Source organism: Eublepharis macularius, chromosome 5 (assembly GCF_028583425.1).
Source record: "Eublepharis macularius isolate TG4126 chromosome 5, MPM_Emac_v1.0, whole genome shotgun sequence".
NCBI lineage: Eukaryota > Metazoa > Chordata > Lepidosauria > Squamata > Eublepharidae > Eublepharis > Eublepharis macularius.
The window spans coordinates 11,936,310-11,956,391 of NC_072794.1; the positions used below are offsets into that span (position 1 = coordinate 11,936,310).

At 46.2% G+C, this 20,082-nt stretch overlaps 1 protein-coding gene across 2 annotated transcripts in view; it reads right to left on the reverse strand.

The window, feature by feature from the left end:
- PALM (paralemmin) overlaps positions 1-20,082 on the reverse strand; it is a 56,336-nt gene that overhangs the window by 14,000 nt on the left and 22,254 nt on the right. For both annotated transcript variants that reach the window (XM_054980702.1, XM_054980701.1), the window contains exons 2-4: positions 19,224-19,272; positions 3,839-3,919; positions 1,945-2,075 (exon numbers count right to left, since the gene is read on the reverse strand). In XM_054980702.1, coding sequence (XP_054836677.1) covers positions 1,945-2,075; positions 3,839-3,919; positions 19,224-19,272 — 261 coding nt within the window. The remainder of the gene's footprint in view (positions 1-1,944; positions 2,076-3,838; positions 3,920-19,223; positions 19,273-20,082) is intronic.

Below are 20,082 nucleotides of genomic sequence, written 5' to 3' on the forward strand. Positions count from 1 at the left end.
AGCTGGCAACCCTACAATGTATTCTTTGTTTCTTTCAATAGGATTCTGCCTGTAACTCTGTTTATTGATTTACTTTCTACGTTTTATGTGCCATTTCTTTCATTCATAATCTTTTTTATTGTATTTTATTTTATTGTATACGTTTTTATTTCAGTCAATAAACATAAAACTTAGGCTACAATCTTATAATCTAAATCATACATCTACAATCATCCACTACAGCTATTGTCTACAATATCTAAGTCATACATATTACATAAACACGTTCTAAATTATACAAAAACCCATAAAAGATGAACTACTATGATTTAAATAATATAGTCATCAATCAAATCATATATCTATATGAAACTTTCTTATATATGTCCTTAATTTTCCACTTCTATTCAAATATCTTTATTCTATCTTTTCCGTCTATCTTCATATCTAATAATAATTTTATTACAAACATATATTGCCAATCTCTTCTCTCTTTTTTATCCACAGTCTTTTTGAGTCTGAACAGCCAGCATAATAATAAATCGAAGTGATAAATAATATAATCTTGTTCACATCTGCCTGGCTGCTCAGTTTTTATGCTGAAACAACCTCTGCTGGTTCTGACCGAAAGGAAGGAAGGAAGGAAGGAAGAAAAAGAAAGAAAGAAAGAAAGAAAGAAAGAAAGAAAGAAAGAAAGAAAGAAAGAAAGAAAGAAAGAAAGAAAGAAAGAAAGAAAGAAAGAAAGAAAGAAGGGATTGAAGCCTTTTCTCTCTCATGTGAGCATACTGTCACTCACCTACCTCTGCTGGCTCTCTCCAAAAATGGCTGGGAGAGCAGGTTTGAAAAGAATTTTCTCTTTTTGTGGTAGCAGATTTCTACCAAAGATAGGCTTAAGCATGGGTGAGATAAAGGGTTTGGGGTTTTAAAATAACCTGATCCCTCTTGCTGCTTGGCAAACTTTGGACCAGAGAGGTCGGGGTGAGCCAAGAGGGCACAGTTATGACATCATCTGTAAAGAGATCTCACATTTAATGCACTTCAATGCTACTGAAGGCTGTCTGATTCACTCCAAAGCACACAGAATGAACCCACAGAGAATGCAGGGTAGTAGAGGGCCAGTTTGGTGTAGCGGTTAAGAGCGGCAGGACTCTAATCCGGAGAACCGTGTTTGATTCCCCACTCTACTGCTTGAAGCCAGCTGGGTGACCTTAGGGTCAGTCACAGCTCTCTCAGAGCCCTCTCAGCCCCACCCACCTCACAAGGTGATTGTTGTGGGGAAAATAAAAATATCCTTTGTAAACTTCTCTGAGTAAGTTGTCCTGAAGGGCGGTACATAAGGGATGATTTGGGAAAGGTTGCCACTCTGTAACAGAAAGCTTCCTGCTGGTAACCTGTGTTGCCAGCCACCACTGTGAGCAGTGGGCATTTAAAAAAAACCCTGTTGGCAGCCTGTGTGGGGTGACGTCACTTCCAGGAATAACCCAGAAGTGATGGCAGGGCACTCTAAGAATCACCAAAAACACTCGGGTGTTCTAATGTCTGTCAAGTGTGTGTTACACTGCTGGGGTTGATGGCATGCCTCCTTTCTATGCCTTTCACAAGGGCATCAGCAGTACGGTAGCCCGGCTGGCAACCTATTTTGTTGCTCAACGGAGCCTGAAGTGCTGGCAAGAGGAATGGCGGGGGGGGGGGGGCACGGTGGCATCGCACCAGCATGCTGACATTGCTTCCAATTTTTACTGGAACTTTTTACAAATCCTAGAGCGCCCCAGGACATCGCTTCCAGTTTTTACCAGCATCAAGCCAGTGCATCCGGGTGCCAGTACCCTCTCCCTAAATGCTCTCAGGGGTTGCCAATTGTGACCTGGCAACCTTAATTGACAGGCAGAAAAGCAACCAGCAACGTTAATCGGAGGCTACTTGGGGTCTCGTGCACCGCTGGGGAAGGGCCACTTGGCAGATTACCTCTGGATGCTCTCTTCCAGCTCCTTGGTCCTCAAGTCATCCTGCTGCATCTGCTTCTTCATGACATCTCCTTCCTCGGCTGTGGATGAAGGAGCTCCTTCTAGCAGCCATCTCTCCCGCAGCGTTTTTGACTGGGAAGGAGAGAAACCAAAAAGGGGGGGGGGCAGGAAAAAATCCAATTACTTCCCCCCCGTACAAGACAGCTCCGGATCCAGTCTTGTTTGCAACCCTTGTCAGGGTTTTGCAGGTAAGCTGTGAGCAGCCTGAGAGTGTCTTTGCATTTCTGAGAGAAAGATTGAGTCTGGGCAGAGCAGGCAACCTGTGTGGAAGCCTGAAAGGATTCTCATTCCAGTTCAATTAGGCAACCTGTGTGGAAGCCTGAAAGGATTCTCATTCCAGTTCAATTAGGCAACCTGTGTGGAAGCCTGAAAGGATTCTCATTCCAGTTCAATTAGGCAACCTGTGTGGAAGCCTGAAAGGATTCTCATTCCAGTTCAATTAGGCAACCTGTGTGGAAGCCTGAACTGTGTATGTTTGTGAAAGAACATCCCGTCTGGGCAAAGCAGGCAAGCTGTGTGCAGCCTGAGTGTGTTTATGCATTTCTGAGAGAAATATAACCTGTGTGGAAATCTGAACTCTGTGTGTCTGAGAGAAACCCGTCCATTCTATCTAAAGCAGACAAACTGTGTGCGCGCCTGAGAGAAAGTCTTACGTGTTTTTGAGTGAGAAATTGATGTCTGAAGCGGGCAAGCTGTGTGTGCAGCCTGAGAGAAGATGTGAATGACTGTGTTTATGAAAAGAAACTTTAAGAACAAATAATATTCTTTGAAACCATCAAGCTTAATTAATAGTGTATACTATTTTTGTTTGTTCGGTTTTTTTAAAAATAAAAATTAAAAATTAAAAAAAAACTTAATTAATAGTATGAAACCGAAATGCTTCTTGTAAAAATAAAAGTTTGTTTTGGTTTTTTTTGTTTATCCTAGAGTATCTGTTATTCCCATATCCCATTCCTATCCTCAGGGCTACATAGTAAAATGTCCTCCAGAGCTCCCTGTCTCCCCTCCCCAGAAAGTTGTCACCATTGTGGCTCTACTGAAGGCTCTACTGCATGTATTCTTTTGAGGCCCATCGATGCCAGGGGGCCTAAAAGGGTCATGAAAGATGGGCCTCTTGGATGACCACTGGGGCATGTGGAGGAGGCAGGAGACAGCATTGCCTGGAGAAAAACACCCTGTCCCTTTAATGGAAACTTGATGTGTGGAAAAAGGCAGATGAAGTTTGTCATGGCATGGAGGCAAATGTTTACCTGGTAAATAACATCCTATCAAGTCTCTATGAAAGGGAAAGGACATTGTGGACTCCAGGCAGTTGGCAACCCGAGTAGCAGAGAGCAGTGCTCTCATGGACTGCTTCCTCTACTGCCCTCTCTCTTTGAGAGATTGACCCACATATTTGGTCAGGCCACGGGGTGCGCCATCTGCCAGGCAGTGGGCATGGACGGGTGCCCGAGTGTGCCAACAGCTGACTCTGGCCTTGCATGGGGCAGGCCCGAATGCTCTCTGTTCCTTTTGGAAAGAATGAGGAAGCATGCTCCGCTCCGTAGGCGTTACTTACAACTGCTCATTTTTCAAAATGTGGATCCTAAAAATACGCTGTGAACAGCTTGCACGGTTGATGCCTCATTTCATGTCATGTCTGGAGTTTTCTTGAAAGTTAGAGCCATGAGAAAACGGAACTAAGAATTCCACCAGGTCCCTTCTGTTTCCTAGGGCAGACCTTTGGTGATTTTCCTCTTTCCAACTCATTCTGATTTGGCTCTGCTGTCTATTCCCACCCTCTTTGGGCGACATCCCACATTACACCTGGCAGAGGGACCCGTTTTTCTGCTTACCTTAAGGTGCTGCAGTTGGCGCCGGTCGTCTTCCAACTGCCGTCGTTTATTTTCAATCTCTGTTTGGCGCTTCCTCTTCTCCTATAAAATCACAGGAGAGAAAAGGGAAGGGGGATGAGAAAAAGACAGGAAAATGAAAATAAATCAGTAGAAGATCCCCAATGAAAGCAAGGGTCCAAAAGGTACAATGGACTGTATCAATACAGAGCTGCTGTCAGGGCTTCCAGTTTGGATTAAATGAGGGAGAAGGATCTACTCCAAATATCGGAAATTTGGTAATTTCTTTTTTACTTTTGTTGCAGTTTTCCTCCTCAACTAATTAAAGAAGGAGCTTGAGTTTACTCAAATTTTGCCTTTACCCAAATTAAAAATATGTAAGTTTGGTCCAGAATGCCTCCAAACTAGGGCTGCCAACCACCAGGTGGAGGATGGAGTTCTTCCAGAATTTCGACTGATCTCCAAACTACAACAATCAGATCTCCTGGAGAAACTGGAAGCTTTGGAGGGTGGACTCTAAGGCATTATACCCTGCTGAGGTCTCCCACCTCCCCAAAACACTCCCACCCTTGGCTCCACCTCCAAATCTCCAGGAATTTCCCACCCCAGAGTTGTCAACTCTACTCCAAACAAAATCAAGGGGCAGCACAGACCTCCATATGGTGGCAGATTCTAAAAATACACCTGCCCCTGTGCTTCAGTCCTGTTCACTCGCACAAACGTAGGGCCAAGCTAGAAGTGACGAGTTACACTTGAATGGCAAGTGAACCGACTCACTACGTGATTGAGTGGAGTGCAAGTGGAGTGCAAGTGGAGCGCAAGTGAACAGGGAGGAATACACGCGAGTCTGTTCACTTGCCATTCAAGCGTAACTCGTCACTTCTAGCTTGGCCCTTAGAATGCAGGCAAAGGGATAAGAAGACAGAAGGAACCGCTGTGTTTTACTGGGGCATTTGGCACTGTTCGAGCTGAACTGAAAAGGAGCATCCTCAAAAGGATGCCAATGTCTCTAAATATAAGTCGACTTCCTTGGCACGGTGGTAGAACTAGGGGACCTGGGTTCAAGACCCTACTCAAGTCACAAAGCTCACTGGGGAGGGGGGCCTTGAGCCAGTCTTCTTCTCCCAGCCTAACCTACCTTGCAGGGTTGTTGTAATTATTAAGGGGGGAGGAATAACTGTGTACTTTGTCCTGAACCTCCATTGACTAAAAACTGAGTAAATCAACCTTGAGGTGGTGGCAGGGCAATTACTCATTGTTGACTCCAAAGGCACTCTGCACGTGCTCCAGGAGAAAATCCCAGGTTCTGTGGATAAGCTACAGAACCCAAGTACTTGTGTGGATGCTAGGCTGCCAACTCTGGCTTGGGAAATTCCTGGAGATTTGGGGGTGGTGCCTGGGGAGGAACTTGAGTTTCTCCAAGGCTTTATGGTATACCATAGAGTCTATACTCTAAAGCTGCTATTCCTCCAGATCAATGGATTTATGTCATCTGGAGATTAGCTGCAATTCTGGGAAAAACCCAGGTCTCACTTGGAGGATGGTAGCCCTAATGGAAACCCCCAGTGCATACAGCTGCTTTTGTTGGGCCCACAGGGTCCCAGAGACCCTCCCCACCCATCCCCTGCCTTCAGAGCTTCCTAGCAGCAGAGCTCTGCTGAAGGAAGGAAGGAAGGAAAACCAGCAAGAAGTCTGAAGCAGGGGGGAAGGTTTCTCCTTGCTTTCCTGGTTCTGGTTTCCTGGAGTTAACAAGAAGAGCAATTCTTCAGTCCAGAGTCATCCTTAGGAGCAAAGGAAGAGCTGCTGTTCGGAAAATGTGCTGCCCTTGGAAGAATGTCTTGGAATGGTCCCCAAAGAAATGATTTCACAAGGCACTTCAGTGCACTTTGCCACAGTCGAGCGAATGAATGCTTCCATCAGAGGAGAGAGGGGATTTGAAACCACAGGGCATGTTTCTTTCTCCACACTGGCCAGAGGGGGAGAAGACAATTTCACCATTCACTGCCCCTACTTCCCCATATAATTCAGTACTGCTTGGTGATTTTTAGTTGATTCTAATGCCTCCGGCATATGAGATCTGGGATTTGAACCCAGATCAAACCGACTTTGCCAGTCTCTCTCTACATGTTACTAAGTACCTAGGGACGCTCAAGTGCAGGACTGCATGTCTAGTCCTCAATTCACGTGCAGGCTGCTCTTGCTCAATGCACGTGAATAACACTGTCACGGGAGCTCCTTTTGTGTGGCTGCATCTGCAAGTTAATCCCAAGGGCAAAGCGCCAATTCAGCTCTGTTTTCGCTCAACAAGTACTGTAGGCTCCTTTGAATTGTGAATGTACATTTCTTTAAGGTGGGAGAAAGTGTCAAGATCTGCATTTCAATGAATGGATGTGGGGAAAACTGGGATACCTTTAGCAGTTGATATCAAATGCGTGAATGAATTCACGGGGAGCAAACTGAAGAGTGACTGTGGGCCAAGCTGGGTGACGAATGACACTTGAACGGTGTCATTTGTCACTTGTAGCTTGGCCCTGCGTGAGTGCATTGAAAGTTGGAGGGGGGACACGTGAAATGAGATTCACTTGAGCATCCCTAGGTACTTCATAACATGTAGAGAGATCTAAGGGGTAAGAGGACTCCTGCAAGAGATGCCAACTCTGGGTGGGGAAATTCCTGGAGAATTGAGAACAGAGCCTGAGGAGGGTAGAGTTTGGGGAGGGAAAAGACCTCAGCAAGTTATAATGCCACAGAGTCCACCCTCCAAAGCAGCCGTTTCCTGCAGATCAATGGATCTCTGTACTCCGGAGATCAATTGTAATTCCGGGAGATCTCCAGGCCTTACCTGAATGTTGGCAGCCTTGGATGGTGAGAAGCTTCCTGCAAGACCTGGACCTGGTCTCTGCTGGCTAGGCTCCTTTTAGATCTTACCCTTCTCGACCCTTCTGCCTGTTTTCCCAGTGGAATTTTAATTCAATTAGGGCGGATGGGCCCCTTTCCCCTCCAGTGGAAGCCAATGGAAGCCGGACAATAGGGACTCTTGTTTGCAATAAATGATTGCTCTCCGTTCAAAAGGGACATCAAATATGAAGCAGCTCAGGAAGCGTGCTTGGACAGACCCAGGCAAATTTCGCTCTCCCAAAGGCAAACAATAAAGGATTCTTGTGAAGTGTTTGCCTTCCTGAAGGACTGCAGAAGGGCAGCCCTGAAGCGACTGAGTTCAAGGAGTGAAAAGAATCAACATCAGGATTGGTTTCTAAGCCACTGCCGTATGCCAGCTAGGTGAATCTTTGAGTAACGAGAACCCGGGTTCAAATCTCTGCACAAAGCTCACTGAGTAAGTTGGGGCTGAGGGCCAAGCTAGAAGTGATGAGTTACACGAATGGCAAGTGAACAGACTCACATGTATTCCTCCCTGTTCACTTGCACTCCACTTGACCATCGAGTGGAGTGCAAGTGAACAGGGAGGAATACACTTGAGTCTGTTCACTTGCCATTCAAGTGTAACTCATCACTTGTAGCTTGGCCCTGAGTTACTAACCACAGCCTAACCTACCTCACATGCTTAACTGAGAGTCTCTCTATGCAATACTTTTGACACGTGTTCTTCACATGTTGAGAGATGCAGTGTTAGTTGGGAAGCACAGTTTTAAATGACAGAGCTAGCAGAGATTACTCTGGAGCAGACAGATTGTCTCATAGCCCTCTGCTGGCTCTGGTGTCTCCCCTTCCGGAGCATTTGCCCAGCTGAGGCTCAGTTAATTCAAGGTTTTTACCAGTGAACGTGGCAGGGTAAAAGCTCCAGAAGAGGAGACAGTCCAGCATGCGAGAGGCAGTGGAGGGCTGTGAGAGAATCTGTCTCCTCCAGAGTGATCTCCGCCAGCTCTGTCTTTCAAAACTATGCTTCCCGGCCAACATTACATCTCCTGACACTTGACAGACATGCGCCTAGGCATCTTGTGCAGAGTCAACACTGCAGGGTAGTGACAAAGATCAAAGATCCATATTTGATACTATTAGACCACCAGAGGAAGGGTGGGGTGAACATGTAATCATCAATTAGTTTGCTTTCTTAAATTAAAGCAGTAGTTTAAGCACTCAAAATACATCATCTGTTGTAAAGTATCCCCATGCTGAAATAGAGGCTGAGAAAAAGTGAACTGCCACTGTGTGTGTGGCAAAATTGCAACTTGAAGTGAGGAGCTTGTCAGTCAGTAGATGTGTGACACCCACCAGGCTCGCCAACCTCCCAGTGCAGCCTGAAGATCTCCCAGAATTACAACTGATCTAGTTTTGTCCGCTCCAGACTGGGAAATTCCTGGTGATTTGGGGGGTGAAGGCAGAAGAGGGCAGGGTTTGGGGGAGAAGGGACCTCAGAACGGTAAAATGCCAAAGAGTCCACCCTCCAAAGCAGCCCAGCGGCCTGGAGATCAGTTGTAAGTCCGGGAGATCTCCAGCCACTCCCTAGAGTCTGGCATTTCTATGATCTCCAGATCACAGAGAACAGTCCAGCTTCAGGGCCAAGCTAGAGTGAACAGACTCACACGCATTCCTCCCTGTTCCACTTGCGCTCCACTCGATCACATGTGAGTCTGTTCACTTGCCATTCAAGTGTCATTCGTCACTTCTAGCTTGGCCCTGAGTTCTCTAAGCCTCACCAAGAAAAAGCACAATCAGATCCTCGAATGCCACCTCTTTACATGGGGAAATATCAAAGACATTTGCCCCCAAATTTCTCAGCCGTCTCACTGGTCAAGAAAGCTCATGCTGGAACAAAGGTCGTCAGTCTTTAAAATGCTGCTGGACTCCTGTTTCATCAGTCAAGTAACAGGAGTAGTCTATCTGAAAAGGATGAAAGGTCTGCCACCATGCTTAACTCCCTCTGGTGCCGTGCCTCGTCTGTGGCCACCGATGGCTCCAGTTACCAACAAGATTTTGCAGATTGCTTGGATAGAATCTGGGCAATCCAGGACAGAAGCTACCATGGCAAGAACATTTTCTTGCCTACTTATGATGAAAAATTTCATTTTATTCTCAGGGTATCACTTTACTTACAGCCCCCTGATGTTGAAACAGTAAGGTAATATTTCCTTGAGCGAGCCTAGAGTGGGAATGAAGAGCCTCTATACACGAGATGCCTGGGCGCATGTTCATTAAGTGTAGGGAGATGCAATGTTAGTTGAGAAGCATAGTTTAAAAAGACAGAGCTGGTGCCGATTGCTCCTCAGACGATTAGTTAATGTCATCTTTGCCGCCCAGAAGGCTCTGTCAATTTCACCTCTCCAGTCTAAAACTCTGTGGGATCACAACCAGAGGGCAAGGAGGAATGGAAATGGGCTGGAGCTGCCTTCCAGAGCCAGACTGGGACCTGGAGAGGTTATAATGGGCTGGCATTTCACAGCCCCTTCACACAGCTCCAGCGTATAGCAAAGCCTTTGCCCTTCCGCCAGCTCTGTCTGTTTAAACTACCCTTCCTGGCTACCATTGCATCTCTTCACAGGTCAGATGTCTTGTGTAGGGTGACTCTAGGAATCCTGGAGACACTGAAGGAATCTTGGGCTCCACAGTACCATCTTGGTCCCGATAGATTATTCGCTCTTTCACTCTCTCTGCAAGAGCTTTCAGCCTGAAAAATGTTGCTCCCTGCCCCGCTCCAGCCCTAAACTTTTCCAGTCCTTGGGGAAGGCCGATACCTCGTTTGACTCCTCTGTGTCTGGAAGTTGGCCTGGCTGTTTTGTCCTAGTCGCCCCATCCGTGTTCCCAGAATCATTCCATTCCTCCCCTCCTTCCGTCCGAACAATCAGTTCCTTTGTGCAGCCTTGTATCAAGCAAGGAGCCTCGGAAAGCCGGGTACCATCCAGCAGGGACGTTTCAAGGTGCCAGCCTCTCCCAAGGGCAAAGCTGAGGGGGGGGGGCAGACGTCCCTCCTGCCATTGTGACTGAGAGTCTCGCTACATGAGACATATGACACGTGAAGAACACTTGTCGGAAGATGCAATGTAAGCTAGGAAGGGTAGTTTAAAAAGACAGCAATGTCCACTCCCCCCTTCACCCGGCCAAGATCAGGATCAGAGCAGGTGGCAATGCCTGCCTGCCCTTCCCTCAGCTGGGATCAGGTGCAAAGCATGTGGCAATGCCCGCCCCCCCCTTCACCCGGCCGGGCTCAGGATCAGGCGAGGAGCAGGTGATAATGCCCGCCCCTTCACCCATGTAGTTTAAAAAGACAGGCATCAGGGCAAAGGCTTTGCCATACACGAGCTGTGTGAAGGGACTGTGAAATGCCAGAAGGGAAACTTCAGCCCATTAGAACCTCTCTGGGTCCAACCCCGGCTCCGGAAGGCAGCTCCAGCCCCTTTCCATTCCTCACTGTCCTCTGGTTGCAATCCCACACAGTTTTAGACTGGAGAGGTGAAATTGACAGAGCCTTTGGGGAGGAGAAGATGAAATTGACAAACCCTCTGAGGAGCTATCTGGACTGGCTCTGTCTTTTTAAACTACACTTTCTGGCTAACATTGTGTCTCCCTACACTTGACCAACATGCACCAAGGCGTCTTGTGTAGAAAGACTGATTCAGGGTGATATAGATTCTACCATGAGCCTCAGTCAAACAGCAGAGGTGCCACTCAAAGCTCCCTGCAGGATCAGTCCATCCCAGTTCACCAGCCACAATCCCAGTATTCTGGAACCCATTTCAAATAAATCACTCCCTTGACTTTGACTTTTTATCCATGAACTTCCCAGAGATAAATGCATCTCAGTATACATTGAGAAATGGGGACGTGTTTCAAAACAGGAAGTAGTTACAAAGCTTTTAGCTGGAATTAACCCAAGAGTAACTCTTGCTGTGGCAAAATTTCTATCTAGGGTTTCAATGATTTTTTCCCCCTAATGACATATTTTACACTTTGTATTTAGTATTTCTGGTTATTTGCTCAATTATTTTATTGAACTATATTATTTTGTACCTTTGAATTACTGAATTTGTCTGCTTATGACCCCCTGGTCTGTGAGCACGGAATAAAGAAAGTGAAAGACTTTTTGCAGAGATTTGGGTGGATGATTTTTTTTAAAGAAATGTTTACATATTTGGGGGCCAAATGGTAATGATTAGCAAGTATCAGATTATGAGATGGGTTCTCCCCACTGGGGATACAACTATACTAGTTTTTGTTCCCCCATCGTAAGAATGAAATTTAACAGAAACGTAGCCTCTCCTGTGTCCATTTAGTCTCAGGGAAAGGGCACGGGGTGGTGGTGGGGGGCTGAAGTCCCTCTTCCTTGGTTGACCGGACTCGTGTTAAAGTTAATGTGTGATTAGGCTCACAGAGGAAGAGCCCCGTGGCGCAGACTGGTAAGCTGCAGTACTGCAGCCTAAGCTCTGCTCACGATCAGAGTTCGATCCTGGTGGAAGCCGGGTTCAAGTAGCCGGCTCAAGGTTGACTCAGCCTTCCATCCTTCCGAGGTCGGTCAAATGAGTACCCAGTTTCCTGGGGGTAACGTGTAGATGACTGGGGAAGGCAATGGCAAACCACCCTGTAACAAAAAGTCTGCCAAGAAAACGTCATGATGCGACGTCCCCCCATGGGTCAGTAATGACTCGGTACTTGCTCAGGGGACTACCTTTACCTCTTTACCTAGGCTTACAGAGTGGGGGTGCCACCTCCAGACTGGGAATTTCCTGGAGATTTGGAGATGGAGCCTGGAGAGAGTAGACTTTGCAGAGAGAAAAAAGCTCAGTGGGGTGTAATGCCATACAGTCCACTGTCCAGGGCAACCATTTTCTCCAGGGGAACTGATCTCTGTGGCCTGGAGATCAGTTGTAATTTCAGATCTCCAGCCACCACCTAGAGGTTGGCAACGCTATCACACAGAGAGAAAGCGAGCAAGCACAACTCGACTAGTAAGTTTTGCAGAATCCTACAGCTAACCAAAAATAACAGCCCTAAGAAACATTCTATGGTAAAGCCAGATGTTCTTACCATAATTTCTGGGTAGCTTTACAAAGTGCCAGAACTCTATGATAAGAACTTCCTGTAAGAGGAAGCCTTATTATGCTTTTTAATTTTTCTCCCAGCATGCTGTCCCCCCACAACAACCCTTCCACCAGTTGCCAGGATCTTCCCAGTCTTAGCCAAGCCATCCCATCCCACTGACTCTGCCTGATACAGCATATCTCATATGTAGAAGAACAGGAACCAGGGAACTAGGTCCAAGGCCAGAAACTGTACAGGAAGAAGGCATGTAGGGTAGACTTACCATTTGCCTGCTGGTAGAGGGCAATCCCCTGTCCTACCTTAACCCCCTGCCCTTGATAATTTGTGAAGCCTGAAGGAAAAAGTGGTGTTTTCACAGTGATGCTCTAGGAATTTCCCCTCATTTCCATGGTCTTTTCCGTAAAGAGTATGGGAAATTCCTAGAGAGTCACCCAGAAGTGATGTCACAGCCTCCTGAAATTCAACCCTCTCCAGGCACTCTCCCCCAAAACCAGACAGCATTTGCAGGTGCAAGGCTAGGAATCCAGAGATTGCCTAGTCCCCCTCACCCCAAACTGTGAGGCTCATGGTACGGCCTGATGATGTCATACTGGACAGCTGTAATCATAGTAGTGCTTCCGCACTTGGAGGAGATGGTATATATGGCAGACTGAAAAATAACACAATAATTAGCTATGTGCTAAATTTAAAACGTAGTTCAGTTTTCAGTGCCAATTACTATCTCCTGTTGCCAATTTACATGTACAGTAATTACTACAAGTAGACTAGCACAGAAGGCTGACAAGAAGCCACACAGCGGGTAGTTGGCCCTCCAGCTGCAGGTCAGGCCTGAGAGCAGAGTGTCATGGAGGGAGGGAGGTGGGAGGCTGAACATTAGCCTCTTCAGTCTTTTAGCCCATGTCCTCAATTTGTGTGCGTGTGTGTGTGGCCAGTAGCTTGACCATAGATATTCACCGGTGAGTCAAAAGCATTCTGCACATGTTTGGTGGCATGCATTCCTTTACACAGGCAAGATACAACCAGACAATTTGCAGTTCATGATTAAAACTGGGCTGAGTGAAGCTGGACATTGGTTTTTGTGCTCCTATCCCCAAGAATCGGAGCCCACCTCCAAAGGCAAATTTCCCCACTGGAGACAGAGGAAGCAACCAGGGTCGCCAGGCCCTCGCCTGGAAGCTCCGGTGGCATGGCAAGGTGTGGAAATGAAGGACACCAGTGAGTCAGGCAATGCTCTAAAATTCCCCTGAAGTCCCTCAAAATTTCCCCAGAAATTTCCCCTGTAGCATAATGGTTAAGTGGCTGAGATGCAAATCAGCACTCTGCAAGTTCGATTCCTGCTACTGCCATGAACTCAGCAGGCAAGCCACCCCTCTCAGTGCCAGCTCTCCAGCTGTATTGTGGAAATAATAACAACACTGACTTTGTTCACTGCTCTGAGTGGAGCACTAATCTGTCTAGAAGAGTGGTTGTTGTTGCTGCATAATCATCATAATAATAATCAGGGCTCATTTCGAGAGGGAACGCGCAGGAACGCAGTTCCAGCAGTTCCCCAAAGAGGTAACATGTCAGGTGGCCCCACCCACCTGACTCTCGGCCATTTTGGGCTGGTGTTGGCCTGGATTGGGGCCAAAACGGCCTGGATCGGGCCTCTGACGGGTGGTGGATCACTCTTCCGCTCAGCAGTGGCCCAATCCTGACCATTTTGGGCCCCTTTTCGGCCATTTTCAGCCCCTTTTTGCCATTTTGGGCCCAATTTCAGCCCTGAATGGCCAGGATTGGGTCCAAAACAACCAGGATAGGTGATGCCATGGGTGTGGCATATGCAAATCAGTTATGCTAATGACACACTTTTGGTGATGTCAAGGGCTGTGGCATATGCTAATGAGTTATGCTAATGAGTTTCTGCAGCTCTTTTTCTATGAAATGACCCCTGATGATGATGATGATGATGATGATTTGGGGGAAATTCCAATGCATTGCCTGACGTGCTGACACCTTGTCTGGGTTTTCTCTTAGAAGTCATGTTGCATTGGTTCTGGAAAATGCTGTCAACTCACAGCTGTCTTATGTTATCCTTTACTGGGGTTTTCAAGGCAAGAGACTAACAAAGGCAGTTTGCCATTGCCTTTCCTCAGCAGAGTGACCCTGGTCTTCGTTGGAGGTCTCCTATTAAATTACCAACCAAGGCCCACCCTGCTTAGCTTCTCAGATCTGATGAGACCGGGCTTGCTTGGGCTATTCAGGTCAGCCAGTTGATGCACTGCCGCCATTTCCCCCACCAGCCTAAACCGCCGATGTGGGGCTCCGAGGGAAGGCCTTGCAGTGGCTTGTCTCTTTGCAGTGGCTTGTCTGTCAATTCATGCTTTTTGAAATTGTATGGAATCAGAATGGTATAAGCAGCAATATTGGAGCTACCGGTGAAGTGGGGGCTGTCCATATTTATTGTGCCCATGAAGAAGTATGTTATACGAAACGGGAATTGTATAAATATGCACGCATAATCCCGTCGGCACTTTTGGACTTATTTGCAGTTTGGACTGGAGCTTGCCATCTCATGCCTCCCACACGTCTACATTGGAGCTCTATCTGAGGAAACCTGCATGCTGCTACATTTTCATCTTAATTAATTCATGGACATTGTTCCTTTGAAAAATATACTTCATAACCATTAGTATCAAATTCTGTATTTTTACCATATTTATTGCATGTTGGGACAGAGAGATCAATATTTTATTGTATTTATTGTATATTTATTATTGTATATATAATCATGCACTATATTTTGCACTTTGCACTTTGCACTATAAAAATATAAAAAATTGTTAGATATATACATATTCCCGGAATTGTTTGTTTGTTTGGTTTTCTACTATCCGGGTGGATTCCCTTGTTTGCTTAAACTCCAGGTGGGGCCTGGAGTTCTCCCAGAATTACAACTGATCTCCAAACCACAGAGCTCAGTTCCCCTGGAGAAAATGGCAGCTTCGTAGGGCAAACTCTATAGTATACTCATATATTCTACGTGAAATCCTTCCCACAATTTCCTCTTCCGTAGGCACCACTTCCAAATCTCCAGGAACTTCCCATATCAGAGTTGGGAATTCTAGCTAGGGTTCCCAGGTGCTCACCAGTGGCAGGCAAACTCCCGGGGGTTATTGCCCGCTGATCTGCCAATGATCAGGAGGAAGTGACAATCAACCAGAGGTCTCCTGCCACCAGCAGGCATCCTGAGAACACATGCGGTGTGTGCGCTCCCAGGAGCGCAACTACGTCACTTCTGGGAGTGACGTTGTTGTGCTGGCTGCGGGAGTGCTCCCATGCTTTGTTTAGGGCCAATTTAGATCCTAAACGGTCCCCCAACAAAGTGTGGGAGCACTTGCATGGCCCCAAACAAAATGTGGGATCACTTGCACGGCTGGCACAATGATGTCACTCCCAGAAATGACATCACTTGCCAGGCGCACACTTGCACAAAGTGCACTCATCAGGAGACACATGCTTGAGGCACAAAGTGCCTGGTTCCCCCTCCCCACCACCACCATGTTGCACCAATATAGATAAAAGCACATGACAATAATCAATACTGAGCAATACTAGGCCAAGCACTTGTATTCTAGATGAACTTTCAGACTTTGCATGAACCCTGTGCGTTTTTTTCTATGTGTTAGGTAATTCTAACAGGTGTGCTTTAATCTTTTGACAGTTAATTAAAATAGTGGACTCTATCGAGATTAATGTTCCTCTATCAGAGATTCAACCAATGGTGATCTCTCAACTTAACTTTTTCTGACACTTCTCAGAGATTTATAGTTTTGGTTTGCAATTTTGAGTATAACGTAATTTTTTACTAACTGGAAGGTTATACAATAGAAACTATGAATATTCAATGAAGCATCAGACCAATTATCGTTTGTTTGTGCTATCATGTGACTAGACCTTAAATATTTGCATATGATGACTTATAAAATTGCAAACTCAGATAGAATGTCAGAGCTCTGATGGATGAAATCTCTTGAGAGAATTTAGGTGAGAACTTATCTTTACCTATGCATTTCATAGGAATGTTGATTATGTTAAACTTGGAATTTATTAAGAAATGTTAGCAAACGTATTTCTTATTGCCTTTCTGTGTTCTGTGTTTATAGGATTTATTTTAATAACCATTTATATTTTGATTACTTGCTTCATTAAAAAACTAGGGTGTATTTTCAATAAAGTGAAATAAACTCTAGACAGGTGTCTATGTGTTTGATAAAGAGTTGCAAAGCAATGTTGAACCCTATATAAATAAATGTACTGATAAACAGGTGGCTCAAAGAACTTATCTGTTTGACAGGTCTGAGAACTAATTGCTGAAAGCTTTCCAAGAGAAAGATACATCTTTCTTTTGGCTAGTAGAAGCTTAGTTTCAGACACAGGCAAAAGCTCGTTACAACCAGAAGGGTACAGGGACTTGGCAACCCTACCTAGAGCTACGGTTGTCAACTTCCAGGTGTGGATGTAAAGATAATTATGACTGATCTCCAGACTACAGACATCTGTTCCCCTGGAGAAAATGGGCGCTTTGGAGTGCGGACTCTAGGGTTTTCAAAGCAAGGGACAAACAGAGGTGATTTGTCGTTGCCCGCCTCTGCGTGGTGAAACTGGATTTCCTCGATGGACTCCATTAAAGTACTAACTAAAGCTGACCCTGATTGGCTTCTGAGATCGGAAGAGAAGAGGATAGCTAGGGACACTCAAGCCAGGGAATGAACATTTTAGAAGTTTATAATGTATCTGCTGCTAAATTTCTGTGCTGTACTTTGAGATATTTCTACTTGCTGCTCTCTTCTGTTGCTCTGCTCTTGTTGACTGTTGCTGCTTTTACTGTTTTATGAATTTTATAGTTTTTTTTTAAAAAAAGATTTGTGTGTCTTTTTAGTGTTTTTATCTCAAGAGCTTTGCCTTTTAACTTGGCATACAAGTAATTAAAAGAAATAAGGCTCCCTCTTATCTGTATGTCTTTAGGCCTGAGTCCCATAGAACATGATAGGAATGACTTCTGAATAAATCTGCACAGGACTGGACCTTAAATTACCTTCATCTCCTGGCTCTATCGCTTTCAAATCTGCAATAATCTGCACTGCCAAGCTACCCTTCAGAGCCACTGTCAACATTACTTAACCTGCTATAAAGACGGCTAGCAGGTTTTTAGTACGGCAGATGAATGCAACATGGAGGCTAAGTTTGCAGTCTTTACGCACACCTTCTTGACAGTAAGTCATTTTGAAGTGAGTGCGGCTTACTCAAGAGACTGGACCAAAGTATATATGTGTACCAGGAAGCTCCAGGTTCAAATCTCCTCTTTTTCACCCATTAGGTAGTCTTAAAGAAGCCGTGAGCACTGCAGACCCCTCCTGTTCCCAAATCGGCAGTATAATAATACTGACTTCCTTGGCTATTGTTGGGAAGGAGAGGTAAGATGGCAGACTGCTCTACCTCTGGCCAATTTCTGGTAGGCCATCAAGGACTGGCTGGCTGCTGGAATCCTGGCAAAGAAGAGTCTCTGTGCATGAGACATCTGACACAAGAAGAACACGTGTTGGGAGATGCAGTGGTAGGCGGGAAGGGTAGTTTAAAAAGACAGAGCCAGCGGCAGGGCAAAGGTTTTGGTATACACTGAAGCTGTGTGAAGGGGCTGTGAAATGCCAGAAGGGAAACTTCAGCCCATTATAACCTCTCCAGGTCCAAGCCTGGCTCTGGAAGGCAGTTCCAGCCCATTTCCATTCCTGGCAGCCCTCTGGCTGCGATCCTGCAGAGTTTTAGACTGAAGAGGTGAAATTGACAGAGCCTTCAGAGAGGTGAAGATGAAATTAACAAACCCTCTGAGGAGCAATCTCTGCTGACTCTGTCTTTTTAAACTATGTTTCCTGGCTAACATTGCATCTCCCTACACTTCACCAACATGCGCCGAGGCGTCTCGTATAGAGAAACTCAATGCTTGAACCTAACTGCATACTGAAAAGCACTCCGAGTATCCCCCAAAATCAACATTGCTGCACACACCCTAATAACTGAAGAGGTGTTTCTTTCACATTTCTTCTCCATGCTGTTGCAACCTGAAATCCTAATTTCAGTGTGCACAATTGGGGCCCATGATCCCTTATTTCCGTGCCATTTTCTCGGATGGATCCAGACGAAATTGGCCATTTCTAAGGATTGCCCCTTCCTGCTGTAGACCCATCATGCTGTTTCTCTGGACCCCTAACCCCCCACGTAGGAGCAGCATTTCATGAAGTTCAACGGGACAGGGGAGGCTGGAAAGTTCCATTGTGATTATGGAAATTTTAGTCTTGATCTGTTGCTGTAAGATCAGCATGATTTCCACTGTTATCTGTGTGTCAATTAAACATCATTATATGGCTGTTATATGTATAAATGACTGACATACATAGCACTGCTGCACATATTGTGTGAGAGAGCCACACAATGTGCTCACAGAGAGCAAACGGATCTATAAGCCAACAGTGAAAAGCAGGGGTTACAGTGTCAGACTAGGATCTGGGAGACCCCGGTTCGAATCTCCACTCAGCCATGGAAGCTCGCTGGTGAACTTGGACTAGTCACGCATTCTCAGCCTATCCTACCTCGCAGGGTTGTTGTGAGGATAAAAGGAAGAATGTTGTAAATTACCATGGAAACAAAAGGGCACTAGAAATATAAAAATATAAAACAAATAAAGCAGAGAACCAAAGACATTGACCGAAATAGAACCAATATTTTCAAAAAATGAGAGGTTTACAGTTCCCGAGTTGTTATGGGTGGGGCAGTGGCTTGGTGGTAGAGCACGGACTTAGCAGGCAGAAGAACTTCGGCAGGGCTGGTGGTACCTGCCAGTGCACAGTACAACCACCCCTATTTCCACAGTACCAGCACATCCTCCTGCCAGCAGGCTTGGGCCCCCAATACCAGCAGCTCTTTTTTAAAGGAAAAAAGCGCTGTCCCTAGGTAGGGATACCAACTGCCTGGAGGAAAAAAAGTCCTGTCCCTTTAAGAGAGGCTTGCTGGACTGAGCCGCCCCTTTCCACAAGACAAGCCTCTGTTAAAGGGACAGGACACTTTTCTCAAGTTAACACCAGCCTTAGGTTCAGTCCCTGACAGCACCTCCAGTTCAAAGGGACCAGGTCGTAGAGAGGTGAAAGACTGAAAGCCCTCCCCCTCCCAAGAACTAGGAGAGCCGCTGGTGGTGGTCAGAGGAGGCAACGGGGACCTGGATAGACACCCCCACCCCCAGACTGACTCAGGATCAGGCAGCTTCCAGCGTGACATTAATCCACGTGATTGTTATTGTACCATGGGATCAGCCCTGGCAGGTGGCCTCAGGTGGCGTGGAAGGCAAACCAAGCCAGCGACTCACCGCGATAGCCTGCAGTCTCTCTTGCTGAATGACGTTGGTGTCAATTATCCTGGAAGGAACAGAGAAGTTGTTTCAGACTCTTTCGAAGACCAACAAATCCCATAAAACCCCGCCCCGGCCAGCAAATAAGGATATAATTCTGCACCGGATGTGCATTCATACACTGTCCTGTAATGACAACTGGTTTACAATTTGCCAGTCTTGGGTTTGTAGCTAGGATTTACATGCGTTTTTAAAAATGTATTGATTTTAAAACTGGCACCCCCACCTAACTCGGTGGCCCGGAACAGCTGCAAGCCAGTAGGCATTACAGGACAGCGCATGAAGGCCCACGTAGTGCAGCATTATGTTCTTATTCCACTGCCCCTGAATGGATGAGAAGCCCCTCAATGGCTATGAGCCATGGTGACTAAAGGGAACCTCCATGTCCAGAAACAGTCCACCTCTGAATACCAATGCTGGGAGGCAGAATTAGGGGAAGGAATTGGTCTCTGTGCCTTGTCTGACAGATCTCCATCTACTCAGCCAACAGCAACTGTGTGAAAAAGGATATTGGACTAGAGGGATAACTGGTTTAGGGGTTGCCAACCTCCAGATGGGGCCTGGAGATCTCCGGGAATCACCACTCGTCTCCAGACTACAGAGCTTTGGAGGGAGGACTCTATGGGCCAAGCTAGAAGTGACGAGTCACACTTGAATGGCAAGTGAACAGACTCACGTGTATTCCTCCCTGTTCACTACGTGACTGAGTGGAGTGCAAGTGGAGTGCAAGTGAGCAGGGAGGAATACACGTCTGTTCACTTGCCATTCAAGTGTGACTCGTCACTTCTAGCTTGGCGCTATGGGGCCACATCCCAGC